Raw genomic sequence first — 26238 nt, forward strand, 5'->3', positions numbered from 1 at the left:
GATCTCCAAAATATGTAAAGAACTAATGCGACTCCACTCCGAGAAGACAAACAATCCAATTAAAAAATGGCAAAGGATGTAGACAGACAGTTCTCCAAGGAAGAGATACAGAGGGCCCAGAGACATTTGAAAGGATGCTCAGCATCACTAGGCATCAGAGAAATGCCAATTAAAACCCCAATGAGATACCACCTCACACCAGTCAGAATGGTGGTCATAAACAGCTCAACAAACAGTGGGTGCTGGCGAGGCTGTGGAGAAAAGGGAACACTAGTACACTGTTGGTGGGAATGCAGAGTCATGCAGCCACTGTGGAATGTGGTTTGGAATTTCCTCAAAAGCTAAAAATGGAACTGCCTTTTGCCCCAGCAATTCCACAGCTGGGATTATACCCTAAGAATCTCAAAACACCAATTGAAAAGAACCTATGCACCCCAATGTTCATAGCAGCACAATTTACAAGAGCCAAGAGCTGGAAGCAACCTAAGTGCCCATCAGTAAATGAGTGAATCAAAAAACTATGGTACATTTACCCAATGTTCATAGCAGCACAATTTACAAGAGCCAAGTGCTGGAAGCAACCTAAGTGCCCATCAGTAAATGAGTGAATCAAAAAACTATGGTACATTTATACAATGGAATACTATGCAAAAGGAAGGAAGGAAGGAAGGAAGGAAGGAAGGAAGGAAGGAAGGAAGGAAGGAAGGAAGGAAGGAAGGAAGGAAGGAAGGAAAAGGGAAGAAAGAAAGAAAAGAATGAACGAGAGAGAAAGAGAAAGAAAGAGAGAGGGGGAGGGAGCGATGGAAGGAGGGAGGGAAAGAAAAGGAAGGAAGGAAGAGAGGAAGGAAAGAAGGAAGCTACTACCCTTTGGGACAGCATGGATGGAACTAGAGAGCATTATGCTAAGTGAAATAAGCTAGGGGTGTGAAAGACAAATACTATATGATCTCAGCTATAAGTGGAACCTAACCAACAAAACAAACAAGCAAGGAAAATATAACCAGTAACATTGAAAGAAAAAAGAAACCAAGAGACTCAAGAGGGATCGAGTGATGGGGAGCAAGGAAAGGGAAGAGAACGGTCAAGTCAAGGAACATGTATAAAGGACCCGTGGACAAAGCCAAAGTGGGAATGGATTTGGGGAGGTAGGTGGAGAAGGGGGACAGGGGAAAGTGGTGGCGGGAAGGTGGAGACAAATGTATTTGAACAATAAAAAAAAAGGAATGATCTGTACATTTTAAAGCTATTTTTATAGTAGAAAAATGTACTGTGATCATATTTCCCTGTTATGAAATATAGTTACCAATTAATTCTAATATATATGTTGTACCCTGTCATTAGGATATCATTGTTTTGTTAGGTAATGGCTTGCTAAATTCTTTTTCTGAATCCTTTGTATGGAGGTAGATTTTCTCTCTATATCCATTCATCTTCCTGAGTGATGGGCCAGTTGCAATGCCCAACCACTTTGCTAAGCTGCATTTGTTTTGTCTCCCACCCCAAACACCCAATTTCTCACACATACTTGAGGCTGGCCCAAGATTTACCTGATACCCCTCCTATATACCTCACTTTGTGCCTTTATAATTGCCTGACTCCTTCTCATGGTTTCTGCCATATGACGTCCAAATACCCACCAGTTGCTTCAATTTATTTAAAAGTCCAGTTATACTGTGTGTCCTTGTTTAGACAAAATCCCCAGGAGATGTCCAGGACTAAGTAAATGTTTGGGATCAGTGTAGTCCAACATGCCTTGGATTTATAAATGCCACATTCAAGTTTAGAGCAAAAGCTTAAATCTGTATGCACTCAGGAAAGATTTATTGAGTATTCCCATGGTCTAAGTTCAAAGTCTAGGGGTAAATTTTGAAGGTCCAACCACCATCAACAAAACCTATTTGTCTGCTATGGGTTCCTAGTTTGGTTGCCTGAGCCCATGGAGGGTGTGTCTCTGGTAAGTTGGTAGCCATTAGGGGCTGAAATAGAAAAATTGGTGGTGTGACGTGGAATAGTGGCATCTTTCCTTGTCATCTGGGCTTATATGGCAGTTTTAGCCCATTTTTAGGGGACACAAAGCTTTGATAATTTACAGACTAAAAATTAGCCTGCAGGTCCTGGCCAGATAGCTCTGTTAGTTAGAATATTATCCTGATATGCCAAAGTTGCAGGCTTGATCTCTGGTCAGGGCATATACAAGGAAGCAACCAATGAATGCATAAATAAGTGGAACAACAAATTAACGCCTCTCTCTCTCTCTCTCTCTCTCTCTCTCTCTCTCCCCCCCTCTCTCCCCCCATCTCTCTCTCTTTAAAAACCAATACAAATTAAAAAATAAATGATTATTTTGTAAATAAACGTGTACACACACACACACACACACACACACACACACACACACACAAAAGTAGCCTGCACAATGTATATGTGTGTTTCCCATAAATTTCAACTTTCTTCCTGGAAAAAGACCTTACCAAACAGCTAAAGCTCCCAAACCTAACTGTCAGAGATTTACCTTTTACTTGTTTACTTTATTAAAGTAAAGTTTGAAAAACTAAGATTCTTTCTGATCATTTTGGACTGGGCAGTTTTTCTCAGAACAGTGCTGTGAAAAACTAAGAAGATTAGCAATCTTAATACACATCATAGAGCAGCATAAACCCAGTCCCACATATTAGCTATGGGAGGTATTAAGTAATAGAGAATTGGCTAGCTAACAACTAACAACTAATTTAAAATGTGGAACAATTCAATCACATTTAAAAATATCTCAAGGAAAAATTAGTCATTAAATCCAAGTATGTAGTTTTGGACACAGTTATTTTATGTTGAGTTTAGTCAGTATCTGTTACAGCTATTTGCAACAAGTGATAAGATACAACTTGTCTTATATTTGGAAAGCAAATTTCTATGATAAAGTTCCCAATGTTCAGAAATGTTTCTAATGTTGTTTTTCTGATCTATTCCTCTACAGGGTTCAGAAATAGTAACAGGTAATGCGAGAAATGGGAATTACTTCCGAATACATGTTAACAAATATAAAATGGTGGAAACCATCACATGCCTTTCTAAGGAGGCTTTCCCTACCTCCAACTACATTTGCTTGTTTGGCCAGCATGAGCAAGTCCTCAACAACCTGTGTGCTCGATATGAGGACAACATGATCACAGATCTCTACAGGTAAGTTGGACTGAGTATTTTACTAAGGAAAAATGCAATACATAGTGTCTTATGAATGAAGGGTGTGTTTTCTGATGGACCAGAAAACAAAACAGGAATGCACAGGAGAAGCTAGAGTGGTAGAGATTTCGTTCTACTATAATAATAAGGAATACCTGACCTTTAGCATCAATTAGAAGGTGGAGTCACATAGGGAAATGCATGGACTCTGGATGCACCTGCACATGGCTCCCATTGTCATGCACAAGCCTTAATCCCAAGTGTAGCAGTGCCAGCCTCCACACCATGGGTGGGCCCAGATGAGATGGTTTTTGAGTTCCTTTGACATGGGGCTGTTGAGAGCAGTAGTCATAAGTTTAAGAGGTAGTTAGGGTACAGGACATGGAAGCACTTGGTCCTGGTGGAGCTCCACAACCACAGACAGACTGCTCATGACCCCTCCCCCGCCCCCGTCTGTGGCTGTGGTCAAGCAGGGAAGGGTGACCATTTGTCCAGGATATTGTCAAGGGGATTCTGCACTGGCAGGTTGGTTTGACTGGATGATCTGGATCTTGGTCTTTCGAGTCTAAAATACTTTTTTATCCTATGACTCTAGGAAGGCTAAAATTTTAGAGCAGAAAGCTACTTCTGAATATAATTTGCTGCTTAGGAAGGTTAGGAGAATTTTCAGAGCTATTAAAGGTATAGAGGCAGGATGTAAATTCTAAAATTCCAGGGTCCTTAATACCTATTGGGGTGACTTCCAGGATCGGAATCAATCTCTCTTCCCTCTTAATTTTTTTATATTATAGAATACATTATACAAACAAAAAAGTATGTCAAACATGTATGTACAATTTAAGGGATAATATTACTAAACATCTATCTGCCTACCAACTACCTTAAGAAATAATTCCTTTTGTTAGGACATTAGAAGCCCTTCTCTGATTACAAACCGTGTCCCCCCATCCCCTGGTTTCTTTGGAGGTAACCACTATCCTGTAGTTTAGGTTAATCATTCCCTTTCTATCCTGTAAAGCAAATCTATAATGGACCATATAGTAAATATTTTCTGTTTTGAAGGCCATATTAATTCTATCACAAGTACTCAAGTCATTGTAGTATGAAAGCAGCCACAGGAAATGTTAAACTTTATGTATCAAAACAGGAGCCAGGCCAACCCTTGTTTTAAAAATGTGCCATGTATGTATTTCCTTTAAAAAATATCAATTTATTTTGCCTTCTTTGAATCAATTCTGTGGCTTACTAGAGAAAGTCAACGCTGTTTATCACTATGTTTGTAAGGCCCATCGTGGTAATGTTTGTAGTTGTAATTATTTTCCCTGCTGTATAGTATTCCCTTATATAACTGTGTCTCAGTTTATCCGTCTATTTTCCTATTGACTGATATTTAAATTGTCCCCAGTTTGATGCCATTACAATGTTATGGGCACTGTGGACATACCTCACCTGCAAGAATTTCTCTCAGGTATACCAGGTGATGCTGAAATGTCCACCAAAGTAGTTGTATCTACAAACTCAGCAGGGTACAGGAGCACCTCCACAGCCCTGGCCAGCCTTGGTGCAGTTACACTAAAATTGAGCTATTCTGATGGTTGACAAAATATCTTCCTATAGTTTTAATTTTCCCTTTTCTGCTTAATGATTCAGTTTGGTGCCTTTTCATTTATTCATGGGTCATTTGTGAGAGTTCCTGTAAAATGTCTATTTATGACTCTTGTCCATGTTTCATCTGGGTCATTGTCTTCTTGCTAATTTGCAGGGGTTATTCTTATAATCTGGATGCAAACTTGTGTTGATTATGTATCCTTAATATATCTTCCCCATTTTCAGGCTTGTCTTTCCACTTACTTTATGCTGTCAATTAACAGGTATTCTTAAATTTAAAGTAATCTGTTTGTCGTCTTTGGGGTGTTGTAGGTAAATTTGTCCCTTTGCTTCTCTAATAAGATTAAGTAACTTTGTCAAGCCCTGTGAAAGGAAATGTACTTGATAGGAAATGTAGTAAATCTTAGATTAATTAGGTAAGAATTTACAACTTTGTTATTAAGTCCAATATCATAGTATATTACAGGCCTTGATTATTTAGGTTTCCTAAACAACTTTCTTTTTTTATTTTTAACTTTTTTTAAAATTATTTTTTCAAATACCTTTGTCTCTGCCTACCCCACACCATTTTTCCTTGCTCCCTCCTTCCTTCCCTCCCTCAGCTCTTCCCCTTTGGTTTTGTCCATGAGTCCTTGCTATATATGTTCCTTGATTTTCCCCTTCCCTTCCTTTTCCCCACCCCCGCTCCCTCCTTCCCTCTTGTCTCAGTTGGTTTCTTTTCCTTTCAGTGTTGCTGCTCTTATTTTCCTTGCATCTTTGTATTGTTGGTTAGGTTCCACTTATAGGTGAGATCATATGGTATTTGTCTTTCGCCCCCTGGCTTATTTGGCTTAGCATAATGCTCTCTAGTTCCATCCATGCTGTTGCGAAGTGTAGTAGTTCTTTTTTTCTTTCTGCTGCGTAGTATTCCATTGTGTAAATGTACCATACTTTTTTGATCCAATCATCTACTGATGGGCATGTAGGTTACTTCCAACACTTGGCTATTGTACATTGTGCTGCTATGAACATTGGGGTGCATAGGTTCTTTTGAATTGGCGTTTTGGGATTCTTAGGGTATAGCCCCAGCTGGGGAATCACTGGATCAAAAGGCAGTTCCATTTTCAGCTTTTTCAGGAAATTCCACATTGCTTTCCACAATGGCTGAATCAGTCTGCATTCCCACCAACAGTGTACTAGTGTTCCCTTTTCTCCACAGCTTCGCCAGCACCTGTTGTTTGTGGATCTGTTTATGATGGCCATTCTGACCGGTGTGAGGTGGTACCTCATGGTGGTTTTGATCTGCATTTCTCTGATGGCTAGTGTTGCTGAGCATCCTTTCAGATGTCTCTGGGCCCTCTGTATCTCCTCCTTGGAAAAGCGTCTGCCCAGGTCCTGTGCCCATTTTTTGACTGGATCGTTTGTCTTCTTGGAGTGGAGTTGAGTGAGGTCTTTATGTATCTTGGAGATCAAACCTCTATCTGATGTATCATTAGCGAATATATTTTCCCATACGGTTGGCTCCCTTTTCACTTTGCTGATATTTTATTTAGCCGTGCAGAAGCTTCTTATTTTGATGAGGTCCCACTTGTTTATTCTTTCCTTTATGTCCCTTGCTCTAGGAGACATATCAGTGAAAAAATTGCTGCATGGAATATCTGAGAGTTTCCTGCCAATGTTCTCCTCTAGGACTTTGATGGTGTTGCAACTTATATTTAAGTCTTTTATCCATCTTGAGTTTATTTTTGTGTATGGTGTCAGCTGATGATCCAATTTCAATTTTTTGCATGTAGCTGTCCAGCTCTCCCAACAGCATATGTTGAAAGGCTATTATTGCTCCATTTGATGCTTCTGCCCCCTTTGTCAAATATTAGATGCCCATAGAGACCTGGGCTTATTTCTGGGCTTTCTATTCTGTTCCACTGGTCTATGGGTCTGTTCTTGTGCCACTACCAGATTGTTTTGAGTATAGTGGCTTTGTAGTATAGTTTGATGTCCAGTATTGTGATCCCTCCTACTTTGTTTTTCTTTCTCAAAATTGCTGCGGCTATTCGGGGTTGTTTATGGTTCCATATAAATTTTTGAAATGTCTGTTCCATTTCTGTGAAATACGTCATTGGTATCTTAATAGGGATTGCGTTGAAACTATAAATTACTTTGGGTAATATGGACATTCCGATGATATTAATTCTTCCAATCCATGAGCTCGGTATATACTTCCATTTATTTGTGTCTTCCTTAATTTCTTTTTTCAATGCTGTATAATTTTCTGCATACAGGTCTTTTACATCTTTGGTTAAATTTATGCCTAGGTACTTTATATTTTTTCTTGCTATATCAAATGTATTTTTTTTCTGATTTCCTCTTCTATTTCATTGCTGGTGTACAAAAATGCCTTTGATTTCTGAATACTGACTTTGTATCCTGCTGTTTTGCCAAATTCACTTATTACGTTGAGTTCTTTGGTAGAGTCTACCGGGTTTTCTATGTACACTATCATGTCATCTGCAAACAATGATAGTTTTACTTCCTCCTTTCCTATTTGGATGCCTTTTATTTCTTTATCTTGTCTGACCACTGTGCTAGGACTTCCAACACGATATTGAAAAGAAGCAGTGAAAGCGGACATCCTTGTCGTGTTCCTTGTCATGATCTCAGTGGGAAAGCTTTTAGTTTTTGCCCATTGAGTACAATGTTGGCTGTACGTTTTTCATATATGGCCTTATTACGTTGAGGAATGCCCCATTTACTCCCACTTTGCTGAGTGTTTTGATCATAAATGGACGCTGTACCTTATCGAATGCTTTTTCTGCATCTATCGAGATGATCATGTGGTTTTTGTCTTTTCTTTTATTTATGTGATGTATTACGTTTATTGACTTGCGTATATTGAACGATCCCTGCATCCCTGGGATGAATCCCACTTGATCGTGGTGGATAATCTTTTTAATGTATTGCTGGATGCGGTTTGCCAATATTTTTTTGAGGATTCTAGCATCTATGTTCATCAGCGAAACTGGCCTGTAGTTGTCTTTCTTTGTAGGGTCTTTATCTGGTTTTGGGATTAGGGTGATGCTGGCCCCATAAAAAGAGTCTGGGAGTCTTCCTTCCTCTTGGATTTTTTTGGAATAGTCTGAGAAGGACAGGGGTTAGCTCTTCCTAAAACGTTTTGTAAAATTCTCCTGTGAAACTGTCCGGCCCTGGGCTTTTGTGTGCTGGGAGTTTCTTGATTACTGCTTCCATTTCCCCAGCTGTTATCGGTCTGTTCAAGCTTTCTGTTTCTTCCTCCTTCAGTGTTGGAAGATGATACTTTTCTAAAATCTTGTCCATTTCATCAAGGTTTTCAAATTTCTTGGCATATAATTGTTCATAGTAGTTTCTGACAATCCTTTGTATTTCTGTGGTATGAGTTGTTATTTCTCCTCTTTCATTTCTGATATTATTGATTTGGGTCCTCTCCCTTTTTTTCTTGATGAGTCTGCTTAAAGGCTTGTCAATTTTATTTATCTTTTCAGAGAACCAGCTTCTGGATTGGTTGATCCTTTGAATTGTTCTTTTCATCTCTATGTCATTCAGTTCTGCTCTGATCTTGACTATTTCCTTCCTTCTGCTTGCTCTGGGATATATTTGTTGTTGTTTCTCCAGTTCTTGAAGTTGTAGTGTTAGGTCTTTTATTTGAAATGTTTCTGTCTTTTTTAGGTAAGCCTGTATTGCTATGAACTTCCCTCTCAGGACTGCCTTTGCTGTGTCCCATAGGTTTTGGACTGTTGTGTGTTCATTTTCATTTGTTTCCAGAAATTTTTTTATCTCTTCTCTTATCTCATTATTGACCCATTCATTGTTTAATAGTCTACTATTCAGTCTCCATGAGTTTGCAAGTTTTTGAAGTTTCTCTTTGAGGTTTATTTCCAGCTTCAAGCCCTGTGGTCCGAGAAAAAGTTTGGTATTATTTCAATTTTCTGCATTTGCTGAGGTTTGCTTTGTGTCCTATCATGTGGTCTATCTTTGAAAAACTGCCATGAGCATTTGAAAAGAATGTATATTTTTCTTCTTTGGGATGTAAGGGTCTATCTATGTCAGTTAAGTCTCTTTGATTCAGTGCGTCATTCAGCTCCACAATATCTTTGTTAATGTTTTGTTTGGAAGATCTGTCCATTTTTGACAGTGGGGTGTTGAAATCCCCTACTATCAGTGTGTTGCTGTCTATATCTTTTTTGAAGTCATCCTACAATTTCCTTATATACTTGGGGGCTCCTATATAGGGAGCATATAAGTTTACAATGTTTATGTCTTCTTGATAGATTCTTCCTTTAAGTATTATAAAGTGCCCCTCTGGGTCTCTTTTTATGTCCTTTGGTTTGAAATCTACTTTGTCTGATACAAGTATGGCAACCCTGGCCTTTTTCTCTTGCCCATTTGCTTGGCATTTTTTTTTCCATCCCTTTACTTTCAATCTCTGTAGGTCTTTTGCTCTGAGGTGGGTCTCTTGTAGGCCGCATATGTGTGGGTCATGTTTTCTTATCCATTCAGCTACCCTGTGTCTCTTGATTGGGGCATTTAGTCCATTTAGATTGAGAGTTATTGCTGATAGAAACCTATTCATTTTTTCTCTTTCTACCTGTGCTTTTTTTTTTCCTCACTCTTTTCCTTCATCTTCTTAAACCAGTCCCTTTAGCATATCTTGGAGTGCTGGTTTGGTAGAGATGTATTCTTTTAGCCTTCTTTTGTCTGGGAAACTCCTTATTTCCCCTTCTATTTTAATTAAGAACCTTGCTGGGTAGAGCAGCCTTGGTTGTAGGCCCTTGCTTTTCATGACTTGGAATATTTGTTGCCATTCCCTTCTGGCTTGTAGTGTTTCTGTTGAGAAGTCAGCTCCTAGGTGTATCAGGGCCCCCTTGTATGTTACTTTCTCCTTCTCCCTTGCTACCTTGGGGATTCTCTCTTTGTCTTTGATAGTTGCCATTTTAATGATGATGTGTCTTGGAGTGGACCTCCATGAGTCCCTGTTGAGTGGGGTCCTCTGTGCCTCCTGGATCCATGAGAGCCTTTCTCCCCTGAAATTAGGGAAATTTTCCATCATTACTTTTTTGAGGAGGTTCTCTATCCCTTGCTCCTCTTCTTCTCCTCTGGTATCCCTATTATACGGATATTATTGTGTTTCAGGTTGTCCTGCATTTCCCTCAATGCCTCTTCATTCTTTTTGTGTCTTTTTTTCCATTTCTTGTTCTTTCTGGGAGCTTTTTTTCTACCTTATTCTCCATCTCACTGATTCGATCCTCGGCTTCTTCCAGCTTGCATTTGATTCCTTCTACTGTGTTCTTCAATTCAGAAATGGTATTCTTCATATCCTCTTGTGTCTTCTTGATAGTTTCTATGTCCTTTTCCAAGTTGATATAGTTTGCTGTAAGATCCTGATAGTTTCTCTGCAGTTTCTCATAGTTCCGTTTGAGCTGGCTGAGCTCATTGAGCTTCCTTAGAACCATTGTTTTGAATTCCATATCTGATAGTTCCCTTTCCTCTATTTTATTTAGCTCTCTCTGTGGGGAGTCCCCTTTTCCACTCATTTGGTGCAAACTTCTTTTTCTTCCCATTTTTGTGAGAGTCTGTTAAGTAATACACTTATTAATTTATTTATTTTTACATCTGCTTCAATTGGGCCATCTAGATTTCCTACCGTTGTGGATTAAACTTCTGTGGTAGTAGATGGGTCTGTTATTTGTTTGTTTGTTTGTTTGTTTGTTTATTTCCTTTACTTTTCTTTATGGGCCTGCCTCTGATGATGTCAGTTTTTGACCCTATCTGACCTTGGGTTGTTTGTTTGAGCCTTCCAGGAGTCTACTGTCTGTGTCTGACTCCTGCTTTGGGCAGCTGTGTGACCCCTTCGGCCAGGGATCCACTCTTTCTGTGGATCGCTCTGCACTCTCACGCCAGCTCCGTGATCGTGCTCCCTGGCCCGGTAGGATCCCCTGCCCGCCTGGGCTCGTGCGTGCTTGCCCCAGCCCAGGGGGCTTCTTCACGACCTCGCATACTTGTTGGCCCCCACACTGGGGGGCACCCTGGTACTGGTCTGTTTAGGGTCTTTTATTGTGTGCTTTCCCCACTTTTCGCTCTTTGGATGCGTTGCCTGCCCTCGCCAAATGGAGACTATGGAAATCGGACTAAGTCAGCTCCAGGACTCTCCGGTTAATCCTGTCTCCAGTCTCTTCTCCAGGGACTCTGGGCAGCCTTGTGACTTTTTCAGCCTGGGATCCACTATTTCTGCGGACTGCTCTGCACTCGCGGGCCCCCACGTGTCAATTTACACGTGCCCTCCCCTATCGGTGCACTCCCTCGCAGGCCCCATCGGTGCCAACCTGTGGGAGGCCTTGCCAGCCCGCATGAGCCCTTGCCAGCCCACGCGGGTCCACACACACACTCACCAACCCTCGCCAGCCACTCGGCACAAGTGTGCATGCCTGCACTGGGTGGTTTTGGGCTCTCTGTTGTGTGCTTTTCGGCTTTTGGCTCTTTGGGGGTGTGTCCTTTTCCCGCACATTGGAGACTAGGGAAAGGAGGAGTTGGGACTCCCAGGTTCCTCCTCCCATTTTTTCCCCAACGCCTCCATCTCCAGTCTCTTCTCAAGGCTCTCCCAGACAGTCTTCACTCAGCCCCCCAGCTCACATGGGCACAAGCTGTGTTCGAAGCACACAAAAGGCAGGTTAATTGATTCCCTTATGCCTGAGCAAGATGGTAGCTGCAGAGTGGGAGGTGCGTTATCACCAGGGCTCCACCAACCGCTGTCTCAGGTCTCTTCACAAAGTTTTCCTCACCAATCTTTTCCCAGGCACCAGCCCACCCTGCTGCCGCCTCTACCCAGAGATCAAGGAGGGTGGCTGCCACTGCAATTTTTGCATTGGCCCTTTAAATGTCTCTTTGCATCCCCAGCCACCTGTCTCTGGCAGAGAGCCCCCCTAAGCTTTTTGGGGTTGCATTTTGTCTGTATTTTCCTGGTTTTAGCTGTTGTAGTCTAGAGTTCCCTGTTTATGATTCAGACTCTGTTCTTCTCGGGGGGAACTAACTGGCCGTTTCAATGTCCCTCTGGTGCTAGTGCCTGTGGGCACCCAGCCCACCCTCTCGAGCCTCCACTGCACTTCTCACCCGTTGGGATGCGTGAGAGTTGAATCCACTCACTGTGCCCGGCTCCAAGGCTCCTCTCCCACTATCGTTCCATTGTTTTCCAGGTGATTACTCCACTATTTAGTTGCAATTCCAGTTTGGTCTTGAGGGGAGGAGGTCAGCATGACTCCCATTCACTCCTCTGCCATCTTTTTTTTCTGTTCCTTATTTTCTAATCCTTGTAACTTTTATTTTATTTTGTCTTACTACATTGGCTAGTATTTGCAGTAAAATGTAAAACAGAAGTAGTGAGGAATGGCACCCTTGCCTCATTCTCAATTTTAAAGGAAATTTGTTCGTTATTAAAGGTATGATATTTGCTATACATATTTTTGTAGACATCCTTTATCAGATTTAAGCGTTTTTTAATTACTGGCTTGCTAAACATTTTTATCATACATGGATTTTAATTTTTTTCCAAGACAGAGGATTTAATTTCTGAAACCTTTTATGTATGAGGATATTTTCCTAATGCTTTCGGTTATGAACTATTATTTTGATAAAGTATCGAATGCCTTAATATGCCTTCTCTCCTGAGATCTTTGTAGACTTAACTGCACTATTTATCTAAAATAAAGAAAAAAGTTTAGAAAATGAATTCATTTATTCCTTAGCTAGTGCACAGGATTTTATTTATTGTTGCTTATCCAAAATATTTAAGTTAGAGGAGAATCAGTTGTTTATTGAAGAAAAATTTTACTTGGTGCAGAGGAAAATGCTGAGGTTTCCTAAAAAGAGAATATTTTCACATTAGACCAAATTCAATTCTAGCTGGTTTGTTTTCTCCCAAGGAGAAGGTGATGTTGAAACAGACAGACTTTGTGAGCTTGGAACACTAGTCAGGGTACAGCTGTTAACTGATGATAGCAATAATTTTAAGGTAATTTGATTTGTTAAGAGTGAATATTTAGGATGGCATGGATGACACTGGATAATAGCATGTGCCAATTGACATTTGCAAGAAAGAACCAAGGGGATGGGGAGAGGAAAATGGTGGCTGATCATCAAAGTGGTTAAGGGTCATTTTTAAGCGAGGTGCTGAGGGCTCCATCATGACCACCAGTCACTTCTGCATGTGTGTGTTAAATGTGTACATGCAGCTGTGGCCACAGTCTTTTTAAGTGCCATGAAATGGTGCCAGATCCCAGTGTAATTCTTGGCCCAGCACTGCCTGCCCTGTCTGTTTTCAAATGAACTGGCAAGGCTCTTTCCAGGCAGGCAGGGCGAATGGTTTAGCTGATTTTGGCTATGATACCGATTATGTATTGTTTCCCTGACCTCAGCAAAACCCCAACATCTTGTTCAAATCCGGACAAATTTCCATCCACTGTGTCTTGGGGCACCTTTCTGTATTCTGAGAGGGCTGATTGCCAACCAGGTACTCTATCTTCTACAAGTCAGTCATGACCCCAAGATCAAGTTCCTCTCCAGTTTCAAAGAAAACCTGGATTCTTTCACCCCACTCCTTCTCATCTAATCTCACCTTATCAAGGGTCAGAACAGAGTAGGCATGGTGATGCCAGGGGCAACTGTGGCATTCATGGGGGCAGATGCTGTGGCAGTTGAGGCCTCATGAGCAGTGGCTCCTGCTGCATGCAGAGGCACTTGCTTGGAGCCATTTGGGGACATGTGGTAGTGGCCAAGCAGTCAGACACCATGATACAAAGGCAGACAGCTGTCACAGAACAGCAGTGCCCTGAGGGTCTGGGGCCCAGGCTGGCTTGTATTCCACCTTATTTTATTCTTTGTTTTCACCTCAGAGTGCCAGTACAAACCATTGGCAATGATGAAAAATTCACCGCTAGTGACTCTGTGTGCATGCACACATGAGTGTATATGCCTACAAGAGGCAAAGACAGAGAGAGACAGAGATTATGAATTCATTAATTCACCACTTTGGAAAAGAATGGAGCTCATTTTTATAATTTGTTCATTTCTGAACCAACCAGCATTTAAAATCACATAACAAATGTTACTAAAATTTTTCCCCAACCATTCCCTTAAGAGTACCTGTGTCCCACATGTGCACATACCTATCACAAACCTTGTGATCCCCCCCACCAGCTGAGTCCTTTGACAATGTTTAGAATGAGCACCTTCCACCCTGTTAATAATGCTTCTCTCTCAGGACCCTGAAGGCAGAAAGAGTTTCAATGAAGGAGCCACAAAGTTGGAACATGGGAACTGATCATGGACAGAAGAGGGGAGGCAGAAACAGTTTCCTAAGAAGACCCTGTCACAGGGCTTTAACAGGCAATGTCCTGTGCCTTCTCTGCTTTCTCAACTCTACCTCATTGTCATTTACCCCACTTATCAATGGCCTTGCAAGAAAGGTCTTGCCTACTGAATCCCTCCCCACCTTAGCCTTAATTAACAGTCTGTAACATCCTTTATCCTCACGGTGTGAATTGGTCTTGCACTAGTTTCTTTGTGTGAACCCATCAGATACTCATAAATCTTGATTAAATCATCTCTTTTCACATCTTAACATGCTCCACTCTCAAAGACTGCCCTCATACAGCCCTCCTGTGAGCACTACCATCCTCCTCCACACTTCCCCAAACACTCGAATGGCCTATTTTTAGTGGGTAAGTGCTGCTGTGCACAATATTCTAAAAGGGATTTGAGTAGGCCCTTTAGAAAGCTGCCATTACCTTTTTGAACTGTGAAGCTCCAGAAATTACTCCCTTAGGAAAGCTGCCTTGTGCTGTCTCTGTCTTCAGAGCTGCAAAGTAGGATGTTGCCAGTGCACATTGTCTCCTAATTCATTTATTAGACTCCAATTGGAGTCATTTAATCATGACTTAAATGATTCCTGTTCCCCTGTAGTCAGTGGCCTGGTGCTGTTTCCAGTAGAAAATCTTACACTAAAATCTAGGTGACCATTTTTGCAGACTTATCAAAATTTTCTTGAAATATGACTGCTCACTCCAAATTGTCAGGGTTTTTTTTTTTTTTTTGGACATACCTAAAAGTTGTTGAATATTAGTTCTTCCAAAATGCAAATTTCCCCTTTGGCCACTTATCTAGTCATAGACCTGCCTTTCTGTAGACTTGTTAAGGTGTTCCTTGCTTGTCTGTTTAATTTCATATAATGCCAGTTCTGTTTGATAGCCTTATGAAGAACATTTTTTTTGGATTTTTGCTGAAATCAAAGTTTGTTCTCTTCATTTTGCTTCCCAGTCATTTACCTATAGTCTATTTCTCTGCCCTGGTAAAGGCTATTCCAGTAAGGGGTGCTCACATGTTCCATGCCATCCCTTGCCAGTGGACCCTTGCCAGTCATTCCCAGGGCTTCTGGCTTGCCAAGTGGTGTTTCTTATGTGATCACATAGCCTGTGAGGCTGAACCCACATTTTCAAACATTCCTCATTTCTGAGATGGTCCACAAAATGGACAAGAGCATTTAAAAGATATCTCCAAAGAAACCACAGATTGAAAATCGTGGTGAAGCTTTCGTGAGCAAACCAAGAAATGGCACAGTCAACCTGTCTCCTATTTCTGAGACAAGCTCTTTACTAGCCACATTAAGTATAAGTACAATGCTTAATCTATCAGTCAGGGGTCAGATGTAGACAACACATCTCTCTGGCTCGTTCAAATAGAAAGCAATTTACTTCCAGTTATAAGTGGTTTATAAAATTCCTTAAATGGGCTGCAGACCTGGCTGACCCCTGCCACAGTGAGGAATCTGAGTCAGGAAACTGCCACAACAACTGCCAGCTTCACCACCAGCGTGCCACAATCCACACCAGCAAAGTGGGTCTCTAAGTCCTGCTTCTTTCTGCCTGTGCAATTCTGCTACAACTGACACTAACTACTACCAGGACCAGGCTTATCAGCAAAAGCACAGAAAGCAGTGGAATTGGGGCCTCCACTACATGGTGTTCATGTTTATCTTCCAAGTCTTGCATGAGGGTGCCTCTTTAGAAGAAGTTCAGTCCATGTAAAATCCACACTGTCTGTGAGCCTGGGAAATATGGTCTTACACTTTCTTATCTGTGTTATTTTGGATAAGTTATGCTACAAAGAGTCTGGAATGCAGCTGGCTGAACTAGTCTGCAATTTCCCCTATAGCTAACTAATCAAACTTGACCAGAAGTTAGCAAAAAAAAAAACACAAAACACTATCAAGAAGACTGCTTAAAATATGGATTTACACCTTCATCAAAGGATAAACTGCCCTATTTATATACAGGTCAACAAAGTCATATCCAAAATCCCAGAATTTCAATTTTTTAGTTATTTTGGGAGTAAATTTACCCTCTCATATGAAACACTTCAAAATCTTCACAAAATGTAAAGACAGTTTTTTAAAAGATATTGGATATAAGGCAATAAAAGACAGTGATCTCTATGAAACTGGAAACAAATCATGTGAACCCTGCAGCTGATCCAGATTTCTGCCTTGAAAGAGTTCACAGGCCACAGCAAAGAGCGTGGAACCCAGGCAGGGCCCAGCAAACTTTAAAGCTGATAGTCTGCAGAGGACAAGACAGCTACAGTTCTCAGGACAGAGTACTGGAAAGGAGAAAGCTCAGAGAAAGAGAGAACCCTAGAGATAAGCAGAAGGTCCTTTTGAGAAGTCAGTCAAGTCTGGTCAGCCCATGCAGGTAAGGAAACTATCGAAGGCTGGGAGAGAACCACTCAAGAGAATTAGAAGTTACAGTGCACAGTGCTCACAAAGGGCTGAGAACAGTGTGTGTTTCCATCAACCAGCCTGGAGAACGTCAAGATTTGTGGAGTAGTAGGTGGAGTACACAGTACAGTCTCTACTCAGTAGCAAGAAAAATAACCAGACATACAAAGAAGCAGGAAAATATGACCATAATAGGAGAAATTAATTGATTGAAACCAACTCAGAACTGACACAGATGTTAGAAATAATAGACAAGCATATTTAATCAGCTTTATAAATGTATACCACATTATCAAAAAGTAGAGATGTAGAAGGTATATAAAAGACCCAAATAAAACTTCAGGAGATGAAAACTACAGCACCTGAAATGGAAAAAGTACACTGATTGGATCAGTAGAGGATTAGGCACTGTTAAAGAAAAGATTAATGATCTTAAAGACATAACAAAAGTGCCCAAAATGAAACACAATAAGAAAAAAGAATTTAAAACAGTGAACAGCATGTCAGTGGCCTATGGGACAGCTTCAAATGACCTGAAGAAATAAAAACCAAATTTTTTCTAAACTTGATGAAAACTATAAACCCACAAATATGAGAAGCTCAATGAATCTCAAGCATGAAAAACATGAATAAAAGTATGATAAGGCATGTCATAATCAAACTGCTCAAAACCAGTGATAAACAGAAACTCTAAAAAGCAACACAAGAAAACATTGTTTTCAGAGGAATAAAGAAAAGAATGACAACAGGTTCCTTATTAGAAACAACGCAAGTAAGAATCAGTGGTGCAATATCTTTAAACTACTAATTTTTTAAAAAATTTAGAACACATTATATAACGTCACCAGACTAATAAATGGCATACCCCCCATATTACATGAACTACTCTACCCACCACTAACTAACATTTCTGAATCATTCTCATCCTGTTACCCTGTGTAAATTCTTTTGGTTTACTCTTTCCACCACACTATGGTCCAAGGGCAAGGGACTGGATTTTGTCCCCCTGAATTCATATGTTGAAGCCCTAATCCCCAGTGTGACTGTATATGGAGATGAGGTCTTTAAGAGGTAATTAAGGTTAAATGAAGTCATATGGGTGGGACCCTAATAAAGTAGGACTATGTCCTTATAAGAAGAGGGTGAGTGAGAGATTCCACATAGGGACACAGCAGACAGCCATCTGCAAGCCAGGAAGAGAGTCCTCACCAGAAACTGACCATTCTGGGACTCTTATCTTGGACTTCCAGCCTGCAGAACTGTGAGAAATAAATGTCTGTTGTTTAAGCCACTCAACCTGCTGTAGTTTGTCATGACAACCTGAGGTAACACAGATTTTTTACCTCAAGTTTGGTGCTGCTCTGCCTCCTCATAGTTCACTAGACTACCAGGCAACTAGGCCAAGGGTATTTTGCTTCATCCAACAGCTGCTGGCCATGCTAAGGCAGGAAGTACCCCCAGTCACTCCCATTGAGTCACCATGGGAATGACATCCATGTCAGCTAGGCCTAGGTTCAACTCCTGCTTCTGACAGTTAATCAGCCTCATCTTATTATCATGGCATAAAGGGACTCTCCAGTTTCTCCCTCAGTGGTGATAACTGTGAAAAGGAAAGTGCACTCCCCAGAAAACACCCAGGTGGTCCTTCAGATCTCATCTAGACGGTGGTCTTAGGCAAGTAACTTCATTCTTCTAAACTTAATTTCCCTTACCTGTAAAAGGGGTTTATAACTGCTTCCTGGTGAAGACTGAAAGATGTACAGGAATTATTCAGCTCAGAGCCTGTCCTGGGAACTGTTTCACAAATTATAACTGTGCTACTCTCCTTCTCCAAGAGGGGCTGGAGGCCCAGCCCTGGTGTCACACTGCCGCAGGCCCTGTTCATCCCCAAACCTGGTTCTTTGTGTACTGCTTGGGAGTTATTCCCAGCACCCACCCAAGATAACCTTGCAGAGTGACCAATGGCATAGCCCCAGCATGGCCTTAGCCACTTCTTCTTCTCTCTAAAACATTTTAGTCACTCACCCAACAGACCCTGAGCTGTGTTTTGTGACATTATTCACTGTATCTGGTAATTTGGGGAGAAGAGAGCACCAAATGTAACCAGTGATGCCCCACAGCTGCTAATAGTAGCCACTGTTTGGGTCCCACAGTACTCTCCTGGCCCCAGGGACTCCAGCGGGTACTGGAGCACCGTCTGTCGGGCCAGAATCCGTGCTGAAGGCTCCAAGGGCAGAATAGAGCCCAGCACAGTCATACTGAGCTCCTGGGGGCTTGCAGCATTAATAATCTATAGTTCAATCATTAGCAGCAAATCCAAGTGAAATGGGAAAATATATACCATGTTGGAGGCTGCAGGGCTGCTGAGAGGTGGCTTTTCTGCTTTGTAGCAGCCTTAATGATTAGTTCCTGGCCACTAGCAGCCCCAGCTGACAAGCAGCTCCTGAGAGCTGTAGGCTTTCTGCATGTGATAATTGAACAAAGCTAGAACTCATTCAAGATATTAACACAGACTGGCTACCATGGATCTTCTGTGCTTGTCAGGCCCCAAATCAAACCCTCTCCAGGTGCACCCTGAGGGTATTCATCGGTCACTTATTGCCCAGTGCACAAACCTGCAAGTAGATCATTTCAGATGCAGAATTCAAGGCTGCTGGGGTTCTGATAAGGATTTAATATATAAACAAAACTGATTCTGAAATGCTAACCTACAACTTTATTACAACAGGTAAGCCTGTAGCATGCTAAAGTAGGAAGATATCTGAAGTGGAGAAGCATTTTTAATTTTAAGTTTTTTTTAAATCAATTCATTTCAAATTGTTATTGGATATAAGGTTAAAAATTCTTTCATATTCTTCCTAGTCATAACAATTAGTCAGGAATCTCTGTCTAGCAGTGACAGAAGCATAACTCAAGCTAACTGAAATCCCAGAAGAGACTGTGACATCCCGCAGAACTACATGGAGGGAAGAGCAGGTTGCCTTCTGGAGCCAGGATTTGAAACAAACTCAGATGTTGGCTTTTTGTCCCTGCATATTGGCTTCCTTGTCTCAGACTGGCCTCCCCCAGGGGGAAGTCATGGGAAGCCCCAGGCTCATGCACCTCATCACTTGGTATTTAGATAGTGGAGGGGCCTTTCTTTCCTTTTGCCACTTTGAAAAATTCCTGGGGAAGAATTCAGAAAGATCTTACTCCTATAATGAGTCCATCCATTTAGACCATTGACATGAACATGTCCCAGCCTCACTAGATCCCTGAGAATTTCAGCTCCTCTTCCAGTTCCTGAACTTGGCTAAACCTCTGTGCCACAGGCCGTAGGATCTGGCTCCCTAAGTGACTGCCAAAGAGACTGCATGATGCAAGGCGGAAGAGCAGGGGCCTAATTCTCGGTGGCTAGGAAGGAGCCAGAGAAGATGAACCCCCCCTTTTTTATTTTTTTTGCCTCTGATAGACTGTCCCAAGACCCAGTTTCTCCATATAGTCCATCCAGAGACACCCTGCATGGCCCTTAGTCTCAAGCAGTGGGCAGATGGCATGAGCTTGCATGGTTTCCCATCTTCCCAACCTCAGCTCCCTTTCCTTTCACCCTCATTGCCCTGGGATGGTGCCTCCCACATAAAACATTAACACTTAATCTTTGCCTCAGGCTCTGATCCCTCAGTGGGCAGGGAACACCAGAATAACAAGAATGATGGAAATCATGAACACAGCTCTGTTATTATATCAAACACCTTCAAATCCATGGAAACAAAAAACTCAGGCTTATATAGAGGGAGATTCCAATAGATTTCTTTCCCAAAATTAGGATTCCATGAGACTAAATTTAGAAATTAAAAGTAAATTTAATTGGAAAGGTGGTGAAAAGTACAAACTTTCAGGTGTAAGTTAAATAAGTACAAGGAATGTAATGTACAACACGATGACTACAGTGAACACTGCTCTGTGATATATAGGAAAATTGCTTTAAAAAGTTGATACTAAGAGTTCTTAGCACAAAATTTTTTTTCTCTTTATTGTGTCTATATGAGATGATGGATGTTAATTAAATCTATTGCGGCAATCATTTCACAATGTATATAAATCAAACCATCATGCTGTTCACCCTAATCTTACACAGTGATATATGTCAGTTATTTCTCAATTAAAGTCATAGAAGTGTGCTGAAAAGACTTGCTATTCAGAATAGTACTCAGAAAGAATTTAAGGGCTTCTGGTTAAATATGGCAGATTGACTAAATCAGGTGGCACATTTACCACCTCTCCCTCCTAAAACCCCCATAAAATGATAGTAAAATGAGGAAAAAAAGGTATAACTCTACCCATTAGGAGACATGAAAGTGGAGAAGGGATGATGGTAGATGAGAGATGGCAGAATGTTTTGTGACACTTGCCATAGCAGAGCAAAGAAAGCTGCAATTTAAGGGAGTAACAGAACAGTAGGAGATAGAAATAATGGTGGAAGACTGGGATGAGGCACAGCACTGAAAACAGACACTGATTAAAAGTACAAAAAACTCGCCCTCCCCAGACTTCTTTTCCTGCAATGGCCAAGCAACTCCTTCTCCTTCTCACCTCTCTGTAGGAGACTGGAGGTTTGTTTTCTGCAAAACTTGAACTGGGAAGATTCCAGATGTGGGGACACCAGATCCACAGGAAAAAAAGTAAAAGTGTGAGGTGTGGGGCTAAAAGGAGAAGGAATTAGATAAAAGTCCCAATACTGACCGGTAGAGTCCCTAGCCCCCTTTCCTTGCCCTATCCCCAGAATGGCAGTAGCACTGAAAGATAAAATCAAGGAAATTTTCAAATTTCATTTAAAAAGTGAACAAAGACCTCTATATTACTAATAGGAATTCCAGAAAGGGATAGTGGGGAGACTGGAGTGAAGGGATCTTTTAAAGGTACAAAGAAGAAAAAAAACTTAGAAGTTAAAGACATCAATATCCAGACTAAAAAATCCACAGTAAATGATGAATAGCCCAAGATCCCTTCTAATGAAATTCCAGAACACTAGGGCTAATGAGAAACTCATAAAAGCTTCCAGTGAGTAAAGCATGTCATTATAAAAATAGAGAGCTAGCATCAAAATAGCATCAGATTTTCCAATAGCCACTTCAGACCCTAAGAGATAATGGAGAAATGTCTTCAAACTTCTCCATTGGAAATTGGAAATTATTCTCCAGAAAGGAAATAATTTTATGACTACTCATCAAGTGAGTACCAAAGGAATATGACCATTGCTGCTCATAAACGAAGGAGGAATGATATGAATAGAATGACACCATTCTGCAACTCCTAGGTCCTTGCTTTTCATAACTTTAAATATTTCTTGTCAATCCCTTCTGGCCTGAAAAGTTTCTGTTGAGAAATTAGCTTTCCTCTTGCTGCTTTTAAGATTTTCTCTTTATCTTTAACCTTTTGCATTTTAGCTATGATGCGTCTTGGTGTAGGCCTCTTTGGATTCATCTCATTTGGAACTTTCTGCACTTCCTGGACTTGTATGTCTATTTCCTTCACCAGGCTAGGGAAGTTTTCTGTCATTGTCTTTTTAAAATAGGTTTTCAATATCTTGCTCTCTCTCTTCTCTTAATGGCACCCCCTTGATACAAATGTTGGTATGCTAGAACCTGTCACAGAAGCTCTTTACGCTATCTTCATTTTTATGGATTTTTTTTCTTTGCTGTTCTGATTGGGTGTTTTATGCTTCCTTATATTACAAATCTCAGATTTGATCCTCAGCTTCATCTACTCCACTGTTGATTCCCTGTAAATTATTCTTCATTTCAGTTACTGTATTCTTCATTTCTGACTGGTTGCTCTTATTGATTTCTCTCTGTTTTTATGTCTTCTATTTCTTTGTTGAAGTTTTTACTAAGTTCATTGAGCATACTTACAGCTAGTGTTTTTAACTCTGCAACTAGAAGATTGCTTGTCTCCATTTTGTTTAGTTCTTTTTCTGGAGTTTTGTTCTGTTCTTTTCTTTGGGACATATTTCTTTGTCTCTTCATTTTGACTGCCTCCCTGTGTTTGTATCTGTGTATTAGGTAAAGCTGCTATGTCCTGTGGGTTTGCTAGTACAGACTAATAGAGTAGGTGTCCTATAGGGTCCAGTGGCACAGCCTCCCCAATTATCCAAGCTGAGCACTCCAGGTGTACCCCTATTCCATGTGGGTACACCCTTCTCTTGCAGTTGAACCTTGATTGCTGTTGGCATGTCAGAAGTAATGATTACCCTCAGGTTGATCAGCGCAAGGACTGGCTGTAACTGCCAACCACCATGAAGGACCAGTTGTGCAGGGGCCCACCACACAGACCAGGACTTACTTTAGTGGAACTCTGGTGCCTGCTGAGTCCTCCCCTTGAGTCTGTCACTTGTGGAGGTGGTTGGGTGGTGCTTTAGTGCAGTCTGACACTGTCCACCTGGTGTGCTGGCTCTAGGGCCTCCCTGGAGGTGCAGGCCAAGGTCAGCCTCTGCTTGTGTTCTGCCTAGGGGCCACCTGGCATGAGGTACAAATGGCTACAAAGTGTGCTGAGTTTGCAGGTGCCTAGGAGAGGCCAAGCTTCGAACCAAGGCCAGCTGCTGCTAATGCTGGGCCTAGGGCAACTTACTGAGAGGTAGGGGTCATGCTGAGGCCAGATGCTTCTTGTTTGAGAGATTTTGGGAAAGTCTGAAACATGAACCAAGGTAGGCCTTTGGTATAGAAAAGCCACTGAAAACAGCTTAGGTGGGCTCGCAGGTCAGGTGAGGCAAGGTCTCAGGGAATTATCAGGTTGGGGCAAAAAATGTGAGCTGGGTTGATGGAGACTCAGATATGGCACCTGCGTGCCACACAGCTGTGTGCTGTGGGGGTTTCAGAAAAGGAACAGTTCACCTCTGTCAGCACTTTTGTCTGACAGAAAGATGCCCCCTGGCTCTTGCTCTGTTGCCAAAAAATTCAGTTTCTCCCTGTATGTCCCTGGTGCCTTTCAAGTTTCTGCCTCAGCAACAGAGCTGGAAGGGAGCGAGTCTGAGTAAGTCCATGCATGGACCCTTTTAGGGGAACTGCTTGGGATTCCAGAAGCCTTCTGTCTTACTCAGCCACAATCCCTGCTGGTTTTTACAGCCAGAGGTTATGGGGGCTTCTCTTCCTGGCACTGGAATCTTGGGGTGGGGACCCTGGTATAGAAGTAGGATTCCTCGCTCCTCAGTGGTACCTGCATAGCTGAGACATGGGTATGGGATCAGCTTGTTCCGTGTCTCTGTCCCTCCGACCAGTCTTGATGTAGCTTATTCTTTATATCCCTAGCTGAAAAAGTTCCATTCAGGTATATTTCAGGTGGTTCTGAATGATGGTTGTTCTGTAGTTTAGTTGTAATTTTTGATGTGCTTGTGGAAAGATTCGTGTACCACATTTACTTACACTGCCTTCTTGATCAGATGTCCTCTATTTGCCTTATTTCATTTAGCATAATACACTCAAGCATATTTTTAAATTATTTTTAAAACATTTGTAAACACTTTTGAAACATATTTTTAAATTCTGCATAATAAAGTTTTTTTAATAAAGTTATTTTTAAGACGTAACCAAAGTTGTAACCTAAGATGAAATAAGATAGGAGCTCAGACACTGGAGAATAGTATGGGGAAGTCCCTTTAGACCTAGGGGACAACCAGGCCAGGCCAGACAGGAGCACAGAAAGCAGTAAGAGGAAGAAATCTGGGGGGAAGGAGGTTAATTATTTTGATTATTTGATATGTTTATGTGGAGAATAATAAGTGGTATTTTACAGAATTGCTGGAATATTTTGAAAAAATTGTACTAAATACATCGAAAACTAAGGGGGAAAATAGGGCAGTTATTATTTCCTAGAAAAGCAAAAATTTATATACAAAAGAAATGTGGTTAATTTTGCATTGTTACAATAATATAAACAGAGATACTAATTTAACCCAAAATTGCAATATAAACTCTTTGGGAAGTTCACGATAGAGAAAAGTGGGAGTTTGTGTTTAAAAAAATAAATTTTCATTTTCTATAACAAGAAAGCAATGGATACACCTGATATTAGTAAATAAGAATGTATATCATAGATAAGCAATCACATTTATATCAGTTATTACTTGAAGAAAATCAGCTGATAGTCTCTGAGTTATTTCTGACTCATCATTTCTAAGCAGCAGAAACCAACTAAAGCTAGATTTAAGCTGAAAAGCAGAATTCATTTTAAGGATTTATGGTTGTTTCTCAAAGGGCAGAGGCATGTCTGGGCTTTGGGCACAGACTGCAGTCAAGAAGGAGAAGGTAGCTCGAAACCAAGCAGTAGCTTTCTTTCTCTCTGCAGACTGGCTTTCTCACCTTGCCCCTCAATTCCCACAACAATTAATCAGCTGCCACTCAGTACCAAATTCAGATTTCCTGGAGAGTGACTAACTGACATGGCTTGGTATGGCAGTTTCAAACTATGATTGCAAATTGTTTTGCATTCCTCCCATAGAGAAAATGGGATCTCTGTCCTCATCTGAGCAACTTGTGATGGCTTTAATCAATGGTATATGGTAGAGGTGAGACCATATGACTTCTGACACTGGGTTGTAGAAGGCCACACAGTTCCCAGCTTGTTTTCTGGAACATTCACTTTTGGAGTCCTGATCTGTTGTAGAAGAAGTCTAACCATCCTGAAGCCACCATTCTGTGAGGAAGCCCAAGCTATGGGAAAAAACCATGTAGACACTCTAGCAAAAGTTCTGGGTGAGCCAAGCCTTGAAGTCATCCCAGCTCAGGTGCAAGAAATGTGAGCAAAAAACTGTCAGATTCCAGCCCCAGTCATTTGAATGGCTCCTAGCCATTCATCTTCCCACCTGCAGTCATGGAGCATAACCAGGCCATGTGAACACAATAAAATTGTTGCTGCTCTATGCCATTAAGTGTGGGATGGCTGTTGTACATCAGTACAAAAGTGTAATGATTGGTCAGATGACTGTCCCTGTTTCATGGAATCATGAAGTCACAGCATGACTGCTGGAGACTGCCTTCATAAGGAGGTAGGGATGGCAAGGAATGGAACAGCTTCCAGTGATCTATGGCTTGACAAACAACCCTCAAGTTGTCCACTACATTTGCTACCCTGGTTTCACAGTGGCCTGTTGCATACCTAAGCAGAGGGAAGGGCATATGGATTCAGAACTCTTGATCGCTTGTAGTTAAGCCCACTTCTCAGCTCTTGCTCTCCCCCACAGTATGCCAATGAAAAGGAGGGAAGAGTGAGGAGGTGTATTTGCCCTCTTCCAATTAAATGGTATCATTAATTCCCTTCCCTCTCAGCCTCATGGTGGTCTTCCAGTGGAAACAATTGCCAAGAAATGGAAAATATCGTCAGAGCTCTGTGGCCTCTCAAGTACAGAGGAGATCATTAGAATGTCCTTGTGTTGCCTAGTAACCCATGAATGCTGTTTGCTATCATGTCATTAATATGATATGAAAGTGTTTCATAGAAGACATTCATCTTGCATTAATGAAAATCAAATTTGCTAATATAACACAAAATCTGTTCTTCCTGTGACTTTCTATACTTAAGTAGCTTATTTATTGAATTAGACTGTGAATGGTTTTAAGGCTTGAGACTGTTAAAGTATCATAATAATGACTTTGTTTTTAGTAATATCAGATGTTCGTTAATAATATGATTACCAGCTACAACTGGTG

The 26238-nt window shown here is 41.2% G+C and overlaps 1 protein-coding gene across 1 annotated transcript in view; it reads left to right on the forward strand.

Moving 5' to 3' along the window:
- The window catches only part of CFAP61 (cilia and flagella associated protein 61), a 428437-nt gene that overhangs the window by 353157 nt on the left and 49042 nt on the right, over positions 1 to 26238 (forward strand). Inside the window, exon 24 of the mRNA XM_054574135.1 lies at positions 2972 to 3177. Coding sequence (XP_054430110.1) covers positions 2972 to 3177 — 206 coding nt within the window. The remainder of the gene's footprint in view (positions 1 to 2971; positions 3178 to 26238) is intronic.

Source organism: Pteronotus mesoamericanus, unplaced genomic scaffold (assembly GCF_021234165.1).
Source record: "Pteronotus mesoamericanus isolate MK-2021 breed Mesoamerican mustached bat unplaced genomic scaffold, CSHL_Meso_final contig_25, whole genome shotgun sequence".
NCBI classification, from domain to species: domain Eukaryota; kingdom Metazoa; phylum Chordata; class Mammalia; order Chiroptera; family Mormoopidae; genus Pteronotus; species Pteronotus mesoamericanus.